General features: G+C 38.6%; 1 protein-coding gene across 1 annotated transcript in view; it reads left to right on the top strand.

Annotated features, from left to right (window-relative positions):
* wdr4 (WD repeat domain 4) overlaps positions 1-21,088 on the top strand; it is a 37,578-nt gene that overhangs the window by 502 nt on the left and 15,988 nt on the right. Inside the window, exons 2-8 of the mRNA XM_061926270.2 lie at positions 7,485-7,550; positions 7,666-7,803; positions 8,882-9,038; positions 12,603-12,715; positions 18,220-18,280; positions 19,183-19,281; positions 19,518-19,582. Coding sequence (XP_061782254.1) covers positions 7,485-7,550; positions 7,666-7,803; positions 8,882-9,038; positions 12,603-12,715; positions 18,220-18,280; positions 19,183-19,281; positions 19,518-19,582 — 699 coding nt within the window. The remainder of the gene's footprint in view (positions 1-7,484; positions 7,551-7,665; positions 7,804-8,881; positions 9,039-12,602; positions 12,716-18,219; positions 18,281-19,182; positions 19,282-19,517; positions 19,583-21,088) is intronic.

Raw genomic sequence — 21,088 nt, 5'->3', positions numbered from 1 at the left:
TTGGCATTCTAGCTGTTAATTTGTTGAGGTAATCTGGAGAAATTGCACCCCACGCTTCTAGAAGCAGCTCCCACAAGTTGGATTGGTTGGATGGGCACTTCTTGCGTACCATACGGTCAAGCTGCTCCCACAACAGCTCAATGGGGTTCAGATCTGGTGACTGCGCTGGCCACTCCATTACCGATAGAATCCCAGCTGCCTGCTTCTTCTCTAAATAGTTCTTGCACAATTTGGAGGTGTGTTTTGGGTCATTGTCCTGTTGTAGGATGAAATTGGCTCCAATCAAGCGCTGTCCACTGGGTATGGCATGGCGTTGCAAAATGGAGTGATAGCCTTCCTTATTCAGAATCCCTTTTACCCTGTACAAATCTCCCACCTTTCCAGCACCAAAGCAACCCCAGACCATCACATGACCTCCACCATGCTTAACAGATGGCGTCAGGCATTCTTCCAGCATCTTTTCAGTTGTTCTGCGTCTCACAAACGTTCTTCTTTGTGATTCAAACACCTCAAACTCGGATTCATCCGTCCACAACACTTTTTTCCAGTCTTCCTCTGTCCAATGTCTGTGTTCTTTTGCCCATCTTAATCTTTTTCTTTTATTGGCCAGTCTCAGATATGGCTTTTTCTTTGCCACTCTGCCATGAAGCCCCAAATCCCACAGCCGCCTCTTCACTGTAGATGTTGACACTGGTGTTTTGCGGGTACTATTTAATGAAGATGCCAGTTGGGGACCTGTGAGGCGTCTGTTTCTCAAACTAGAGACTCTAATGTACTTATCTTCTTGCTCAGTTGTGCAACGCGGCCTCCCACTTCTTTTTCTACTCTGGTTAGAGCCTGTTTGTGCTGTCCTCTGAAGGGAGTAGTACACACCGTTGTAGGAAATCTTCAATTTCTTAGCAATTTCTCGCATGGAATAGCCTTCATTTCTAAGAACAAGAATAGACTGTCGAGTTTCAGATGAAAGTTCTCTTTTTCTGGCCATTTTGAGTGTTTAATTGACCCCACAAATGTGATGCTCCAGAAACTCAATCTGCTCAAAGGAAGGTCAGTTTTGTAGCTTCTGTAAAGAGCTAAACTGTTTTCCAATGTGTGAACATGATTGCACAAGGGTTTTCTAATCATCAATTAGCCTTCTGAGCCAATGAGCGAACACATTGTACCATTAGAACACTGGAGTGATAGTTGCTGGAAATGGGCCTCTATATACCTATGTAGATATTGCACCAAAAACCAGACATTTGCAGCTAGAATAGTCATTTACCACATTAGCAATGTATAGAGTGTATTTCTTTAAAGTTAAGACTAGTTTAAAGTTATCTTCATTGAAAAGTACAGTGCTTTTCCTTCAAAAATAAGGACATTTCAATGTGACCCTAAACTTTTGAACGGTAGTGTATGTGTTGATTTTCATTAATTTTATATTTACAAATAGTGGCAGACGGTGGTCTCGTATTTATTTTGGAAATGTTTGTTTTAAAAGGAAATCAACCAGTCTAATGTCGTAATTTGTCTACAAGTAAAACATCAGTGTATGTCTTTTTATGCGAATGATTTGACTTACAGCCAATAGTAGTTTTTGGCTTTTTATGCACCATTGACTTTGTTTAGCTCAAACAATTATACGTAATACATTATAATAAGGAAGTGATTTTATTACTTTGTTGATATTCGTACATTATCCATCCTATTTGGGTCCCAAATCATCCTTAAGAAAGTCAGTGACTTCACTATAAAAGTGGGTGACATTGTTATCACCAGGAAGGATGAGGTCACCTACCTAGGTTCCATTCTAGAGGCTAATCTTTCCTGTGATAAAATGGCAACCAAGGTAATCAAAAGGTCAACCAACGAACGAGATTTCTCTATAGAAACTCCTCTCTGGTCAACAAAAGCACCATGAAGATTCTAGTGGGAACTCTCAATCAACCCTTTTTCCATTACGCTTGCACCTCCTGGTACCCTAGCACCTCCAAAACCCTCAAATCTAGACTCCAAACATCCCAGAACAAGCTAGTCAGGTTACTTTTAGACCTCCACCCCAGATCACACCTCACTCCTACCCAAGTGGGCTGGCTCAGGTTGGAGGACAGAGTAAAACAACTTACACTGAGCCAAGTCTATAACATCCGCTACACCTCCCTAATACCGAAGTATATGTCAAAGTACTTCCTTAACGTAAATTACCGCCATAACCACAACACCAGGGGGAGCTCCACTAACCACGCTAAACCCAGATTCCGATCTAACAAAGGTCTTAACTAGAGATGTCGATATTATCGGCCTATAAATGCTTAAAAATGTAATATCGGGAATTATCGGTATCAGTTTTTTATTATCGGTATCGTTTTTTAAATTTTTGTATTTTTATTTTTATTAAATCAACATAAAAAACACAAGATACACTTACAATTAGTGCACCAACCCTAAAAACCTCCCTCCCCCATTTACACTCATTCACACAAAACGGTTGTTTCTTTCTGTTATTAATATTCTGATTTCTACATTATATATCAATATATATCAATACAATCTGCAGGGATACAGTCCGTAAGCACACATGATTGTGCGTGCTGCTGGTCCACTAATAGTACTAACCTTTAACAGTTAATTTTACTCGTTTTCATTAATTACTAGTTTCTATGTAACTGTTTCTGTATTGTTTTACTTTCTTTTTTATTCAAGAAAATGTTTTTAATTTATTTATCTTATTTTATTTTATTAATTTTTATAAAAAGGACCTTATCTTCACCATACCTGGTTGTCCAAATTAGGCATAATAATGTGTTAATTCCACGACTGTATATATCGGTATCGGTTGATATCGGTTGATATCGGTATCGGTAATTAAAGAGTTGGACAATATTGGAATATCGGATATCGGCAAAAAGCCATTATTGGACATCCCTAGTCTTAACTCATTCTCCTTCTATGCCACATCAATATGGAATGCACTCCCAACAGGTGTAAAAGAAAGGGCATCTCTATCCTCCTTCAAAACCGCATTAAAAGAACACCTCCAGGCAACTTCAACCGTAAACTAACACACTTCCTTTCTCATCCTACCTCCGGGATTGTAAATAATCAAATGTAGATACTTATTCTTATTCTTATGCTCTCTGATCTCTATCTCTATGTCCACTACTTGCTGTACATATCCTACCAAGTCAATCCTACACTGTTCCAATGTCCATTTCTCTGATGATGCAATTGTTGATGACTGAAGTGTTGATATCAAGCAAAGCTACCCTCCACCCCTTCCCACACCCCGGATTGTAAATAATGTAAATAATTAAACGTATATACTCTGATGATTATCTTGTATGATGACTGTATTGATCGCCACCTCATCCTGCGATGAGGTGGCGACTTGTCCAGGGTGTACCCCGCCTTCCGCCCGAATGCAGCTGAGATAGGCTCCAGCATCCCCCGTGACCCCAAAAGGGACAAGCGGTAGAAAATGGATGGGTGGATGGATGACTGTATTATGATGATAGTATATATTAGGGATGTCCCGATCCAGGTTTTTGCACCTCCGATCCGATACCGATACTGGCCTATCCGAGCATGTATTAGGGAGAAGCAAAAAAGTGGAATGTATTATTTAAATCGGTGCGTTGGAAAACACGGACCGGAATTTCTTTAAAAACTGGATCTGGATCGGCATTTTCCCATGCCTTGCCGATACGCATTTTTTGGCAAATATCGGCGGCCGATCCGATCCAAATATCGGATCGGGACATCCCTAGTATATATCTGTATCATGAATCAATTTAAGTGGACCTCCGAGTACGGAAAACTTATTTGGGTGTTACCATTTAGTGGTCAATTGTACGGAATATGTACTGCACTGTGCAATCTACTAATAAAAGTTTCAATCAATCAATCAATCAATCAGTTGATTTTCATTTTTAATCCAACTCTTTTTATTGACATTTTCAAATAGACAGAAAAAAGTGCAAGTCGTAACAGTACAATTTTAAAGTCAGTAAATTCTTCACACCCTTTCCCTTAAAACCCAAACCTCCCACCCCACTCAGGTCAAACCAACAAGGGACATATGGCACAAACATAACAAGTAAGACGACAAAAACAGACACATTCACACACGCACCCATACGAGGCCAGAGACAGACAGAGGCTGAAAGGAGAGAGAAAGGGAGAAAAAAAATAAAAATAATAATATATAAACGGGAGATTATTCCTCATCTGCGTCTGGGCATAAGTCAAGAGAGTTGACATACAGCAAGAAATGACTCCATGAGCTTTGAAATGCTTGAGCAGAGCCTTTCAGCGAAAACCTACGTTTTTCCAGTTTTAGATTGTAGAGAACCTCTCTAATCCAACGGCCGTGAGATGGGGGGTGAGCCAGTTCCAATTAAACAAGATCAATCGCCTGGCCAGCAAGGTCGTAAAAGCAACAGTGCGTTTTAGTGGTACCGGGCACATGTTATCAGGGCATATGCCGAAAATGTCTGATAATGGGTTGGGGGAAAAGTTTGGAGCGTATGCCTTTCCGGTTGTGTCAGAAATGTCCTCCCAAAATGAACATAGTTCAGAGCAGGACCAGAACAAATGGACACGATCAGCCAGAGATTGTTTGCATCTATTGCAGGTATTGCTAACTGGGGTAGATTTTGGATAGTTTGGAATTAGTGTAGTGAATTTTATGGACTATGACGGGCACATATTGATTTTCATTTTTGTTAAATTGTTTAAAAATAATGTGTTGATACAAATATTTATAAATAAATAGTATAAGCAAAACTTTGCATCTTTTTTTATTTATTTATTTTTATTGAACATCGAACATACATTTATAATTCACACAAAAGTCAAGGCACTTTCAACATCAAGGATAGAAAACAAAAGCAAATACAGATAACAATAAAAAATATGAAGAAAAAAAAGGGGGGGGGCTACCTAAATCACTTTAAATGTTTTTAACAAGGATATCAATTAAAGGGCTCGTGTACTCTTTCTTAATCATTCTCCAAGATTTGATTGATAATTGTAACCCGTCCATCCATTCTCTACCGCTTGTCCCCCTCGGGGTCGCGGGGGGCCGCCGGAGCCTATCCCAGCTGCATTCGGGCGGAAGGCGGGGTACACCCTGGACAAGTCGCCACCTCATCGCAGGGCCAACACAGATAGACAACAATCACACTCACATTCACGCACTAGGGCCAATTTAGTGTTGCCAATCAACCTATCCCCAGGTGCATGACTTTGGAGGTGAGAGGAAGCCAGAGTACCCGGAGGGAACCCACACAGTCAGGGGGAGAATATGCAAACTCCACACAGAAAGATCCCGAACCCGGGATTGTACTCAGGACCTTCGTATTGTGAGGCACATGCACTAACCCATTAAGCCAATTACAAAATGTAGGCCTCAAAACTTTGCATCTACTCAAACCCGGGCTCGGGATCTTTTGTTCTCCCCGTGACTGTGTGGGTTCTCTCCGGTACTCCGGCTTCCTCCCACCTCCAAAGACATGCACCTGGGGATAAGTTGATTGGCAACACTAAATTGGCCCTAGTGTGTGAATGTGAGTGTGAATGTTGTCTGTCTATCTGTGTTGGCCCTGCGATGAGGTGGCGACTCGTTCAGGGTGTACCCCGCCTTCCGCCCGAATGCAGCTGAGATAGGCTCCAGCACTCCCCGCGACCCCAAAAAGGGACAAGCGGTAGAAAATGGATGGATAGGTGTAAAATTGATACAAAAATGTCTTCTTCATCTGTGCAATGTACATATGTCTTCTGATGTCACATTGCCACCTACTGGTGACACTTTTGTTAGCACTTTCATAACAACCTATCAAGCAAGAATTATGGCTTGAGTTTACAAAAAGTCTGGTCATGGTGAAAACTCCAAAGTTCAGTAATCAGTTATTAGTGGGGGTGTGTGTATATATTTCAGCCTTTATGCTGTCAAATTTTCATAATTGGCCACAATACATGAGAGCAAAAAACATGAAAAGCAAAACAGATATGTTTAGAAATACAAAGGAACACTTATCTGTGTGTTTTGTTTAAGTTACAAGCTGAAGTGGTGGGGCACAGCAAGTGCTGCTGTTCGTTGAGTAGATTGATTTGTACGTTCATTTTAGAGTCTCCAAAAGTGATAAATAAAACTCAAAAAAGTTGCTAGAATTGCATCTTTTTTTGAAAATACTATCTAGTAGGGTAAATATTCACAGTGCTTCACTTTACACACATTTTCTTACGTTATAGCCTTTCTTCAAAAGATTCATTTTTGTCCTCAAAATTCTACTGACAACACCCCAACATGACAATGTGAAAATGTTTTTAATTTTGTTTTAAAAATTCATTAAAACAAAAAAAAATCACATGTATTTAAGTATTTACAGCCTTTCCTCAATACTTTGTCGATGCGCCTTTGGCAGCAATTTCAGCCTCACGTTTTTTTGAATACGATGCCACAAGCTTGGCACACCTAGTTTTGGGCAGTTTTGCCCATTCCTCTTTACAGCACCTCTCTTGCTCCATCAGATTGGATGGGAAGTGTTGGTTTTCATCCAGGATGTCTCTGTACGTTGCTGCAACATGAGGACAAAAATAAATGTATTCCATTTTGGAATAAGGCTTTAACATTACAAAATGTGGAAAAAGTAAAGCGCTGTGAATACTTTCAGAATGCATGGTAAATATAGCCACTAAGTTGGCGACACTGATCCCTCCTTCTTTGTCTTATTATTCTCTGGCAGACCAGTTGTGTATAGGTTACGATGCCATCTACTGTACGGAGTTGTAATCACAGGATATATTGACATACTGTACTGTATTCAGCTGTGGCAATATTAAGCAAAACCAACTTTTCTTACCTGTTGTCACCTGTTTTGATGTATTTGGGATCCTAATAAATCCTGAAATTTAAAATCAAAACATGGAGGCATAGCAAAGTCACTATTAAACAATCTTGCCTTCTTCCAAACTTGATCCAAACGAGCCATTTGGAATGTGAGACTTTACTGACATATTTTGCCTTAGTTATGTCAGTGAATATCTCTATATATGGTAAAAGTTACCCGAAAAGCTGGACGCGAGTCCGCCATTTTTATTCAGTTGTAGTCAATAAGTTCCTAATTTTTCTTGATTGTTGTGGGGCAGTCTGGCTTGTACATGCACATGCATGCTAAATCCCCCACAGTTGCCATTTCTACTAAAAAAGTAGCGTACATCTGTCAGTAGATTCGATATGGAAGCGCTAAAAACGACAACATGGCTGACGGTGTGGAGACGCAGTTCAAGGGGGCTTGGCCTGGAGGAAGGCTTTGGCACGTAAATAAGACAAATAAATAAGACATTCTAAAGAGACAGTCAGAAAGATGGCCTGTAAAACAAAATCTATGCAAAATTTGGACCAATGCACCACCATTACATGTTATGGAGACCACAAGGAAGTGTTTTAAATGTAGGAAAAAAATCATACTCTGACCAATTTAAATGTGTCTTTGTTGCAGCGAGCCATTTGTGTTTGACTGTAGCACGGCTGAGAAAAAGGACAAACAGCCGCAGAGTGATAACAGGTAAAATAGAAAGATGATAAAATGTGTTATACTTTCACAATACTGGAATTCGAACATTTGTTTGTCGCCCCATTATTGTAACTATATTTGCCTTTCTTTTTTTCACAATCTGTAGTCTCGCAGAGGAAACAGGAAGTGATGAAGTGCTAGCCTTCACCATTTCACCATCTGGAAAACTAGTGGCACTAATCGATGACTCTAAACGTCTGGTCCTCTTTCGGTGTGAGCATTCATGGGAGTGTGTCAGCACCAGGTACAGCTTTGGCTTTCCCCCTACCCTTTCACAACATGCACTACCGGTATATAGATCCATGATCCTCAAACAAATAATCACTTTATTAAGTATTGTAATGACTTGAGCCATTACTAAAGGTGTGTCAGCCTTCAATGGAAGTCATGACAATCCGAATACTGTAGGCCGTAGTCGACGCCAAAATAAACAATTAAGACACAAACAGAACCATCTCACTCCGTCAGTACTATCACTTATCACGCGTGGGAACCGAATGTTCTCCACATTCTCCGCTTACGTACGCCCTTTCTCAGCCTCCCAGCCAATCAACATGCAGAACACATGTAAACAAAGACAAACATTATATGATACATAAACATAAATATAATCTTAGAGAAAAAAAATAATTTAAAACATTTGTGCGCACGTACAACAATTAAGACCTTCAGTATATCAGTATGTGGAATTAAATTATGGAATGGATTAAGCAAATAAATCAAACAATGTACTAATATGATCCACTTCAAGAAAGTGTTTACAAAGTACAAAGAAGAAGAACCATGATAAACATTCTGAATTTATTTCATGCATCCATTCATTTTCAAGATAATCTTACTCATCTGACCATATGAAATATATCTTACTTCACCTTTTATTATTTATTGTTATTACTTAGGAGTATATTGTGAATAAACTGAAAACAGGAAGTGAACAAACGTTTTAGCAACTGCTATGTAAAAGAAAAGGGGTAGGATTAAATAAGCTCTGCTTCTTCCTACTCCTTTTCGAACACGTTGAATAGAGAAACTGGAAATTGTGATGTATCATGTTGTATGCATGCATGTTCGAAATAAACTCAAACTCAGACATGGCAGTGCGCGTAACAATGATGCCTTCAAAGCCATGGGAAACCCTAACATTTGTTAAACATTGAATAAACTACATGTCGAACAGAACATAATATAGGACCCAGTTCATTACAGTATAAATAAAATACTCTTTAGGTTGGTACTTAGAGAGTGTTTTCTGTAGTGGTACTTGGTGAAAAAAGTTTGAGAACCACCGAAATAAAGAATGATTCCAGTCATGTGTTTTCCAGGTGGTTGGTGAGGAGGGGCACGTCGCTGGTGTTTACCAGGGCAGAAGACGAGGTGCTTGTGGCTGATAAATCGGGAGATGTATACTCCTTCTCAGTAGTGGACCAGGAGAGAGATGGCGAGCTGAAGATGGGGCACCTATCCATGGTCCTAGCTGTTGTAAGGAACGCTGGCAAAACCACTGTTGTTTTAGTTACTTGGTTCGTTTGTTAAAGGCCTACTGAAATGTGATTTTCTTATTCAAACGGGGATAGCAGGTCCATTCTATGTGTCATACTTGATCATTTCGCAATATTGCCATGTTTTTGCTGAAAGGATTTAGTAGAGAACATCGACGATAAAGTTCGCAACTTTTGGTCGCTGATAAAAAAGCCTTGCCTGTACCGGAAGTAGCAGACGAGTAGCGTGACAGGTTGTGGAGCTCCTCACATCTGCACATTGTTTACAATCATGGCCACCGGCAGTGAGAGCGATTCGGACCGAGAAAGCGACAATTTCCCCATTAATTTGAGCGAGGATGAAAGATTTGTGGATGAGGAAAGTGAGAGTGAAGGACTAGAGGGCAGTGGGAGCCATTCAGATAGGGAAGATGCTGTGAGAGGCGGGTGGGACCTGATATTCAGCTGGGAATGACTAAAACAGTAAATAAACACAAGACATATATATACTCTATTAGCCACAACACAACCAGGCTTATATTTAATATGCCACAAATGAATCCCGCATACCAAACACCTCCCCCCTCCCGTCCATATAACCCGCCAATACAACTCAAACACCTGCTCAACACACTCAATCCCACAGCCCAAAGTACCGTTCACCTCCCCAAAGTTCATACAGCACATATATTTCCCCAAAGTCCCCAAAGTTACGTACGTGACATGCACATAGCGGCACGCACGTACGGGCAAGCGATCAAATGTTTGGAAGCCGCAGCTGCATGCGTACTCACGGTACTGCGTCTGCATATCCAACTCAAAGTCCTCCTGGTAAAAGTCTCTGTTGTCCCAGTTCTCCACAGGCCAATGGTAAAGCTTGACTGTCATCTTCCGGGAATGTAAACAATGAAACACTGGCTGTGTTTGTGTTGTTGCTGCAGTCGGCCGCAATACACCGCTTCCCACCTACAGCTTTCTTCTTTGCTGTCTCCATTGTTCATTGAACAAATTGCAAAAGATTCACCAACACAGATGTCCAGAATACTGTGGAATTTTGCGATGAAAACATACGACTTAATAGCTGGCCACCATGCTGTCCCAAAATGTCCTCTACAATCCGTGACGTCACGCGCTGACGTCATCATACCGAGACGTTTTTAGCAGGATATTTCACGCACAATTTAAAATTGCACTTTAGTAAACTAACCCGGCCGTATCGGCATGTGTTGCAATGTTAAGATTTCATCATTGATATATAAACTATCAGACTGCGTGGTCGGTAGTAGTGGGTTTCAGTAGGCCTTTAATTAGCAACATAACTTCCAAAGTTTGGGCGTATTTTGATGAATCTTTAAGGAAATGTCAGAAATAGGATAAGGAACAAGTGCTTCGATCTTGGGAGAGATCTGGATCATTTGTACTACTTTACATGGCATTACATGTACTACTACTACTTTACATGGCATTACATGTACTACTACTACTTTACATGACATTACATGTACTACTACTACTTTACATGACATTACATGTACTACTACTACTTTACATGACATTACATGTACTACTACTACTTTACATGACATTACATGTACTACTACTACTTTACATGACGTTACATGTACTACTACTACTTTACATGCCATTACATGTACTACTACTACTACCGGTACTTTACATGACGTTACATGTACTACTACTACTTTACATGACATTACATTAACTACTACTACTTTACATGACATTACATGTACTACTACTACTACTTTACATGACATTACATGTACTACTACTTCTTTACATGACATTACATGTACTACTACTACTTTACATGACATTACATGTACTACTACTACTTTACATGACGTTACATGTACTACTACTACTTTACATGCCATTACATGTACTACTACTACTACCGGTACTTTACATGACGTTACATGTACTACTACTACTTTACATGGCATTACATTAACTACTACTACTTTACATGACATTACATGTACTAATACTACTTTACATGACATTACATGTACTACTACTACTTTACATTGCAAGAGTGAACAAACAGGGTTAGGATCCCCTCGCTGAAGAAAACACACACACTGACATGCTAGTTTAATTTATCTTTCAATTGTGTCTGTCATTATGTCTGTTTGTTAATTAACTACATATCTTTAAAAGTTCTGTGTGGATTTTGATCCAACTTTCAGGAATAAAGGAACAAGTGATTACATTTTTGGGGTGATCCGGTTCACCGTCTGGATTCAGAATTTTTTTTAAAGATTTTTTTACTATTGGTAGATAGTTGCCTGGCAGAGGTCTGCACTTTTCGAGTATTGGTAATTTTCTAGTTGTATTATGTAATGTTAAACTATTGGTAAGGGGGCTGTTTGCAACACAGCCTGGGTTGATAACAAACTTTGTATTGTCCCAGAAATTATTGCTGATTAACAATATTATTGTCAGCTTTACTTTGAGACCAAATTACTGTAAGCACTAATGTAATAATACAAAATACCAATAATGAACTATGTACTATTAGGGTGATATTTTGCCGCATTCATTCACTTATCGTCATCAATACTCCACAGCTAATCCATCATTGACACTCACCAGTGATTACCATAAAAAATTTGTTAAAATCACATAGGTTTAAGAGTGTAGAAAATGTTTAAGAACATGGGAAGTTTTTAAGAGTGTAGAAAAGGTTAGTGACCGTGTCGGAAAGGTTTGTGAGAGTGTGTGGTGGGTTTATAAAGACCTAAAATGCATACAATATTCATGTAAATCCTAAAATGAATAGCATCCCTACTTTAGGGGGACTCTGGAATGTAACTCCCGCGATAATCGACTCGCTATATTGACCCTTGTGTTAAGTTTCAGAGTTACGATCGCATCTACTACAAATAATTGTTATGACAAGCTTCATTCCAACAGACAGTCCCATTTATGAGTTATAACTTTAAAGGTAGCACCAAAACTAAATGTGGCGGCCCTAATTTTTTAGTGGCGACCTCCACAAATAAATGAATGTACTTGAAACAGTGACCATGAAAGTGACAGCAGTGTTAGTATAATAGCAGTAGTTAGTTTAGTAGTTAATATAATAGCAGTATAATAGCAGTACTATTGTGCATTTGTTGTTCTTGGTTAATAACGCAAATTGAAAACGGGTTATTATGCACTCCTTTTGCATATCCTGGTTTGCTGCAATTGTGAATTTAATTATTTATTTTTTTCCACAAAGCTTCCTGCAAATCTGTCCAGTAATTTTTGCGTAATCCCACTATTTGATAGTTATTTTATGAAACACTGTTTTTTTTTCAAATATCTGTCTGGGTGTGAAACTAACATACAAAAACAACTAAGGGATCAAAACTATATCTCTCAAATTCCCCAGTTACGATTCAGTCCAGACCAATTAGTGTACTTGAACAACACTCACTGATGTTTATAGAGTCTGGATGGAAAGGCACATTGCGGAGTTAAGCGTTACTGAAGCATCCACCTGCCATTTAGGGTAATATATTTTCCAAATATGTATTTACTTTGTTTCTTTCAGACGATGTCGCTGAATGATAAGTACATCATCACCGCTGACCGAGATGAAAAAATACGAGTGAGCCACCTGAGATCGCCATACAACATACAGTCTTTCTGTCTAGGACATCAACAGTAAGTTATTTATGAAATTTTTATTATTTTGTGGTGCATCCATGGTTGTCTGTATACCACATGTGCCACTTGAATCCCACATTAGCAGAGTTTTAAGGGTGTTTTTACCAGGATTAGGTACTAAGTACGGTACTATAATAGGCACTGACTGAAGTGTACCACTGGGACTGAGTCAGGTAAAATCAAACGATGGTATATTTTGATACATTTTGTTGCATGTGACATCACGTTCGGTTGCAAACTTTGCACACCGGCTCAAGCACTTGGCCAGGAAACAAGCAGTCAAGTATTCAGTGTGGACTGCCTCTAGGTAACGTCACAATTTTTCATACCATCAAAGTAAGAAGAAGGCGCTCACAAGTATAGTAAAGCTCCACTTTTTAAATTGCAATAGGTCAGTGCTTATTTACATTGCGTTTGCCATAGAAATGCTAAAGATTAGCATTAGCAATTTTACATGGTGGATGATAAAAATATATATGCCAAGCTTGTGGCATCGTATTCAAAAAGACTTGAGGCTGTAATTGCTGCCAAAGGTGCATCAACAAAGTATTGAGCAAAGGCTGTGAATACTTATGAGCATTTTTTTAGTTCTAATAAGTCTGCAAAAAAACAAAAACTTTCACATTTTCATTAGATGTATAAATATATAATGTATGTTTATATATAAAAAAATATTTTAAATACAATTTTAAATAAAACATACAGTACAGGCCAAACGTTTGGACACACCTTCTCATTCAATGCGTTTTCTTTATTTTCATGACTATTTACATTGTAGATTGTCACTGAAGGCATCAAAACTATGAATGAACACATGTGGAGTTATCTACTTAACAAAAAAAGGTGAAATAACTGAAAACATGTTTTATATTCTAGTTTCTTCAAAATAGCCACCCTTTGCTCTGATTACTGCTTTGCACACTCTTGGCATTCTCTTGATGAGCTTCAAGCACACCTGTGAAGTAAAAACCATTTCAGGTGACTACCTCTTAAAGCTCATCGAGAGAATGCCAAGAGTATGCGAAAAAGTAATCAGAGCAAAGGGTGGCTATTTTGAAGGAACTAGAATATAACTGAGTTCAATCCCGGGCTCGGGATCTTTCTGTGTGGAGTTTGCATGTTCGCCCCGTGACTGCCTGGGTTCCCTCCTGGTACTCCGGTTTCCTCCCACCTCCAAAAACATGCACCTGGGGATAGGTTGATTGGCAACACTAAATTGACCTTAGTGTGTGAATGTTGTCTGTTTATTTGTGTTGGCCCTGCGATGAGGTGGCGACTTGTCCAGAGTCTACACCGCCTTCCGCCCGAATGCAGCTGAGATAGGCTCCAGCACCCCCCACGACCCCGAAAGAGACAAGCGGTAAAAAATGGATGAATGGATGGATAGAATACAAAACATGTTTTCAGTTATTTCACCTTTTTTTGTTAAGTACACAACTCCACATGTGTTAATTCGTAGTTTTGATGCCTTCAGTGACAATCTACAATGTAAATAGTCATGAAAATAAAAAAAACACATTGAATGAGAAGGTGTGTCCAAACTGTTGGCCTGTACTGTATATATATATATATATATATATATATATATATATATATATATATATATATATATATATATATATATATATACATATACATACATACAGGACTGTCTCAGAAAATTAGAATATTGTGATAAAGGTCTTTTTTTTCTGTAATGCAATCAGTGTTGGGTTAGTTACTGAAAACCAGTAACTAGTTACAGTTACTAGTTACTTTATTTCAAAAGTAACTCAGTTACTAACTCAGTTACTTAAACCAAAAAGTAATGCGTTACTGTGAAAAGTAACTATTTAGTTACTTATATATATATTTTTTAATTTTTTTAAGGCCCCATTTAATGCCCTTTTAGCCTTCATTTTAGTACTGTTATTGCACTGGAGAATAATACAATCTGTTGTTCAACTTGACATGCATTTGCATCATTGAACTCTGCTAAGCAATGTGCTCTACATACAACACACAAAGACAAAGATATGTTTTAAAGGGCCAATTTGTTTCAGACCAGAACAAATTGACAAAACTATTTTAAATAGCTGCAACTTAACATACATAAGTAACAAACAGCATAATAACAACATAGCTGTAAAACAAGAAAGGCACACACTACATACATAAAGCCTAACCAGGCGTTTTCTCAAGGAATTCTGAAATAAAATCATGTCTGAAGCCCAGAACACTCTACACATTTCCCCACTTAGTTTAGAGAAAAGGAAATATTAGCCTGGCCCACTAGTATCCCTCTTTAGGTTTGTGAACTTTATAGTCTAAACATTTAGAGTGATGTGATAATCAAACACTCTAAAAGTTTAAAATGAAAGAGTATATAAGAGAATTGACAGAGTGTGTGTACCTTCCCGTGTGCAGTGCCTCGTTAAAATCCAGCCGCTGTTGGAGGTGGAGGTGAGTGTGTCTCTTTACTAGCTTCGTCGAAGCATGTTGTTTTTGTCGCTGTTTCAGCATATTTGAAACTTACATTCAGCTAAAATGTTCTTTTCTTTGTGGTCGATAAAAGAAACGTACTGAAAATATCTCCATTTTAAGAAACTCGGCTTCGGGGTTCGCCATGACGTCTTGATAGTAGACACAGACACGCCCCCTCCCCCACACACACACTCACACACACACACGTACACACAGACAGCGCGCGGCGCGCCTCTTTTTCGTCGCCTCTTCAGCAGCGACACTCAGATCTTCTCAGTTTCTAGCCGATACTACATAAAAAATAACGCAAAAATAACGCAGTAACGCATCATGTAGTAACGGTAACGGAGTTACTGAATATAAAAAATAACGCGTTAGATTACTAGTTACCGCCGATAGTAACGGCGTTACAGTAACGCGTTACAAAGTAACGCGTTAGTCCCAACACTGAATGCAATTAAAAAAACAAAAATGTCATACATTCTGGATTCATTACACATCAACTGAAATATTGCAAGCCTTTAATTATTTTAATATTGCTGATTATGGTATACAGGTCCTGAGTAATCTTGGGTTCAATCCCGGGCTCGGGATCTTTCTGTGTGGAGTTTGCATGTTCTCCCCGTGACTGCGTGGGTTCCCTCCGGGTACTCCGGCTTCCTCCCACCTCCAAAGACATGCACCTGGGGATAAGTTGATTGGCAACACTAAAAAATTGGCCCTAGTGTGTGAATGTGAGTGTGAATGTTGTCTGTCTATCTGTGTTGGCCCTGCGATGAGGTGGCGACTTGTCCAGGGTGTACCCCGCCTTCCGCCCGATTGTAGCTGAGATAGGCTCCAGCGCCCCCCGCGACCCCAAAAGGGAATAAGCGGTAGAAAATGGATGGATGGATGGTATACAGCTTAAGAAAACTCAAAAATCCTATCTCAAAAAATTTGAATATTTCCTCAGACCAAGTAAAAAAAAAAGATTTATAACAGCAAAACAAAATCAAACATTTGAAAATGTCAATTAATGCACTCAGTACTTGGTTGGGAATCATTTTGCACGGATAACTGCATCAATGCGGCGTGGCATGGAGGCAATCAGCCTGTGGCATTGCTGAGGTGTTATGGATGCCCAGGATACTTCAATAGCGGCCTTTAGCTCATTTGCATTATTGAGTCTGGTGTCTTTCAGCTTCTTCTTCACAATACCCCACAAATTCTCTATGGGGTTCAGGTCAGGGGAGTTGGCAGGCCAATCGAGGACAGTAATGCCATGGTCAGTACACCAGTTACTGGTGGTTTTGGCACTGTGGGCAGGTGCCAGATCATGCTGGAAAATGAAATCATCATCTCCATAGAGCTTTTCAACAGATGGAAGCATGTAGTGCTCTAAAATCTCTTGGTACACAGCTGCATTGACTCTGGACTTGATGAAACACAGTGGACCAACACCAGCAGCTGACATGGGTCCCCAAACCATTGCTGACTGTGGGAACTTCACACTGGATTTCAAGCAACTTGGATTTTGCTCCTCTCCAACCTTCCTCCAGACTCTAGGGCCTTGACTTCCAAATGAAATACAAAACTTGCTTTCGTCTAAAAACAGGACTCTGAACCACTCTGCAACTGTCCAGTGCTTCTTTTCCATAGCCCAAGTCAGACGCTTCTAGAGATTTTGGAGCAGGCAACTTTATTTTGTTTTTGTACAAGGTTCCTAAGCTAAGGAAGACTTATTTAAGTAACAGGACTGAATGTTTAGCATAGAATTAGCAAATACATGAACTATAGCCCCTAGCATGTATGCTAATAGCAAATAATATTTTAAATGCAGGTAGGAGTATTGTGCTGGGATTTTAACCTTCCCCAGTCATTGTTGAAATATGATAGAAAGTTCAGAAAAATAAATAAATGAACAAGCTTTAGTTTTTTCTATGGCTTGCACAGCATCCGAATGATGCAACGTCCTTTGGACCATGTGACTTGTGTTACATTTTTTTGGGTAACAGGACTGAGTGAAAACACACTGAAGTTTTAATTTTTTTACATGCTTCCATCTGTTGAAAAGCTCTATGGAGATGATGATTTCATTTTCCAGCATGAACTGGCACCTGCCCACAGTGCCAAAACCACCAGTAACTGGTGTACTGACCATGGCATTACTGTCCTCGATTGGCCTGCCAACTCCCCTGACCTGAACCCCATAGAGAATTTGTGGGGTATTGTGAAGAAGAAGCTGAAAGACATCAGACCCAATAATGCAAATGAGCTAAAGGCCGCTATTGAAACATCCTGGGCATCCATAACACCTCAGCAATGCCACAGGCTGATTGCCTCCATGCCACGCCGCATTGATGAAGTAATCTGTGCAAAAGGATTCCCAACCAAGTACTGAGTGCATTAATTGACATTTTCAAATGTTTGATTCTGTTTTGCCGTTATAAATCTTTTTTTTTTACTTGGTCTGAGGAAATATTCTAATTTTTTGAGATGGAATTTTTTTGTTTTCTTAAGCTGTATGCCATAATCAGCAATATTAAAATAATAAAAGGCTTGCAATATTTCAGTTGATGTGTAATGAATCCAGAATGTATGACATTTTTGTTTTTTTAATTGCATTAAGGAAAATAAAGAACTTTATCACAATATTCTAATTTTCTGAGAGAGTCCTGTATAAAATTTGGGCCAACTCTGCGCTTACTTGCTGCACGTATTTAACCTGTAACCTATGACTGAAAAGGTTTTAGTATAATTTTAGAACAAATAATATCTTGCGAGAATCTTTGTTTTGACAAGATGCAACAATAGTAAATGCCATGCTTAAGCAATAAAAAAAAAGCTTAGCAAGCAGGGTTTTATTCAACCTAAATTCACCGAAACCAAAATAAATAGTCAATAAAGTATGAGTATGACGGGCAACATTTTCATGTGTTATTTCATGTGTTAAAGCATTCAAACCAAGCTTGCTTAATCATTCTGTGTCGACGTGCTTAATTAAAGTTAATACATGGGTTGTGGTTATTTTTCCTTGAAAAGTTTTTTGTTTGTTTTAGGTTTGTTAGCTCTCTTGTAGTCCCATCAAGCCATCCGAACTGGTTGCTGTCAGGATCAGGGGTACGTTTGTATGTTGCATGTTTTGTATTTACTAAATGAAGGCCAATCCACTGAATCAGTGCCATTTGTATACATACACTGAAGTACTCAAAATGTGTACTGGTCCATCTCAGGCAACTTTATTTTGTTTTTGTACAAGGTTCCTAAGCTAAGGAAGACTTATTTAAGTAACAGGACTGAATGTTTAGCATAGAATTAGCAAATACATGAACTATAGCCCCTAGCATGTATGCTAATAGCAAATAATATTTTAAATGTAGGTAGGAGTATTGTGCTGGGATTTTAACCTTCCCCAGTCATTGTTGAAATATGATAGAAAGTTCAGAAAAATAAATAAATGAACAAGCTTTAGTTTTTTCTATGGCTTGCACAGCATCCGAATGATGCAATGTCCTTTGGACCATGTGACTTGTGTTACATTTTTTGGGTAACAGGACTGAGTGAAAACACACTGAAGTTTTAATTTTAATTAAATTGTATTTTTATTTTAAGGAAAGTATAGTTAGGATAAAAAGTAACACAAATAGTAACATAACATTTCTGAAGGATTTAAAATATTTTATTAAATTCTAAAGTCTAAGTTGACGAAGCAGGGCAAGCGACAAAAGCTATTTTTTCATTGTTCAGGGTAAATTTATCCTTGAAATTATATTTATTCAAAATACAATCAGATCAATGTGCAGGGCACTCTGTTAAATAAAATAAAACATTTTACAGTTATTTGAACATGCTTTTATACATTTTATTTTTGAGGGGACGCCAATGGCACCGATTTGATAGAATGGATTGCAAAATCTATTCTTACAAGCAGACAGACCACAAGGTCAGGAAGCCGCAGTGAAACAGATCGAAAGGCAAATCTTTGGTTTTCTGTTCCGTTTCAAATATGTTTGTAATTGTAGGATGGGACCATGAAGCTGTGGGAGTATACTTCTGGGAAGAAACTGCATAGTTGGGACCTGAAGGAGCTTCAAGAGACGTTTGGCTCCCACTCAGAGAAAGTGAGGGTAATCACTGCGTGAGATATAATGTGCAACCAAGTCAGTTGTAGTATAGCGTATGAGATGTGCTCAGAAGCAGAGTTAGAACAACAAGCTACACAAACAGTTCCATTATAATGTGTTCGATGAGGAATGCAGCATATCTATAAAAAAAAAAAACCGGCCTCCAAATCTTTCAAGTTTCTTTGTGTCAGTAAAATACCTTTCTGACTTTAAAATATTTATTGTTTTCACAGACGCCAACTGTTTGCCAAATAAGCAGCTCTCCTGACGGCTGTCACGTGGCTGTACTCTGTGACAGGTGAGTGTACTTCCTGTGTGTGCTGCTCTGAACAAGCGTTACCTTTTGAGATAACGGTAAAAGCTTACATGTTTAGTGGGTGCCTCTGTTGCTTGTACTGTCTGTGGCGCTGACATTTTTATTAATTCTATTTCATAATGCTAACATACAATGGAAAAGCCCCTTGATTGGCAAACGAAAATTAGCATCGCGATTGTTTTGAACTTGCACAAACGTTGAACAAATGAGATTTTAACAGGAAAAATATTACACAAAAGAGCAATTGCATTTTTTCTTAAAAGGGAACTGCACTTTTTTGGAATTTTGCCTATCGTTCACAATCCTTACAAAAGACATGATGACAAATTGTTGTTTTTTTTGCATTCTAACTTGTAAATAAAAGTCTGCTTACAGCAGAGCCAATGGGAGCACCTCTGTTTTGCCCATAAAATTAATTAAATAACCATTCGAAACGCTCCAACAATACTCCATTTACATTTCATGATTTGAATATTAACCGAGTAATAGTGACATTGTTAATATAAGCGCTAAAGGAGACTAACTATTTATAGTGGCGACGTGATCACTACCGTGTGTGTTCGCCTATGTTTGCATCATCGAGTGATCTGCTGCTTCCTTGCTTCCTTGCGCCCTGTAAGTTTATTCTAGAATCATGCATCTCACCTGGACATGAAACGTCTGAGTCGGTATTAGGACAAGTTGGTACACTCTGACAGCCATTTAGGACCTGAAACTGCCGAGCACGACACAAAAAACGGCTTTTTCCACTCCCCCCCACACCCTGTTTCTTCGTGAGGATTATGAGACATTCTTCATCTAAATGGGAATATATAAACATCCTAGCAGTCAGCATATTACTGACAGCAGACCTTGTACAGTAAGTGATGTTTTATTATGTTTGTTGGCGCCAATAAAGTCTGCAGTGAGTAATAATCAGTGATGAAGGAAAAAAAGCAAACTTTGTGATACGTTTTTGAAATTAATGTGCTGCGTATGCTTAAATGATCAATATACATCAATATTATATGTTATTATAAATGTGCTCCATTGTAAGCAGACTTTTGATTGCATTTATTTAATATTTAAAATGCAAAAAAAACCCATCCATCTTCATATCTTTCATAACGATTGTGAACAATAGGCAAAATAAAAAAAAAAGTGCAGTTCCCCTTTTAAAGACATAGACTCCCCAAACTCTGTGGAAACCAGGGACGTGCGGTCAAGGTAGGCAGGTGAGAGAAACACAAAATTGTTTTGATGAAAAGTAATAATAATCGATTAAAAAAGTATTAAAATGTGTTCATTAAACGTTACAAATATATTTTTTGAATGATTATTGTTTTTGTTTTTTACATTTTCTTATTTTCTGATCATATAGAGTGCAGGAAGCTGACATGAGGCTGCCACTATTGACATTCCTGTCTGCTTCGGTTTTCTCCAGTTTGCACTTCAGTGTTTTTTTTACTTGCTTAAAATTACACACGTTTTGTTTTTTTAGAAGAAGAA

This window comes from Nerophis lumbriciformis, linkage group LG31 (assembly GCF_033978685.3).
Source record: "Nerophis lumbriciformis linkage group LG31, RoL_Nlum_v2.1, whole genome shotgun sequence".
Lineage (NCBI taxonomy): Eukaryota > Metazoa > Chordata > Actinopteri > Syngnathiformes > Syngnathidae > Nerophis > Nerophis lumbriciformis.
This window is presented reverse-complemented; position numbering and strand designations above follow the sequence as displayed.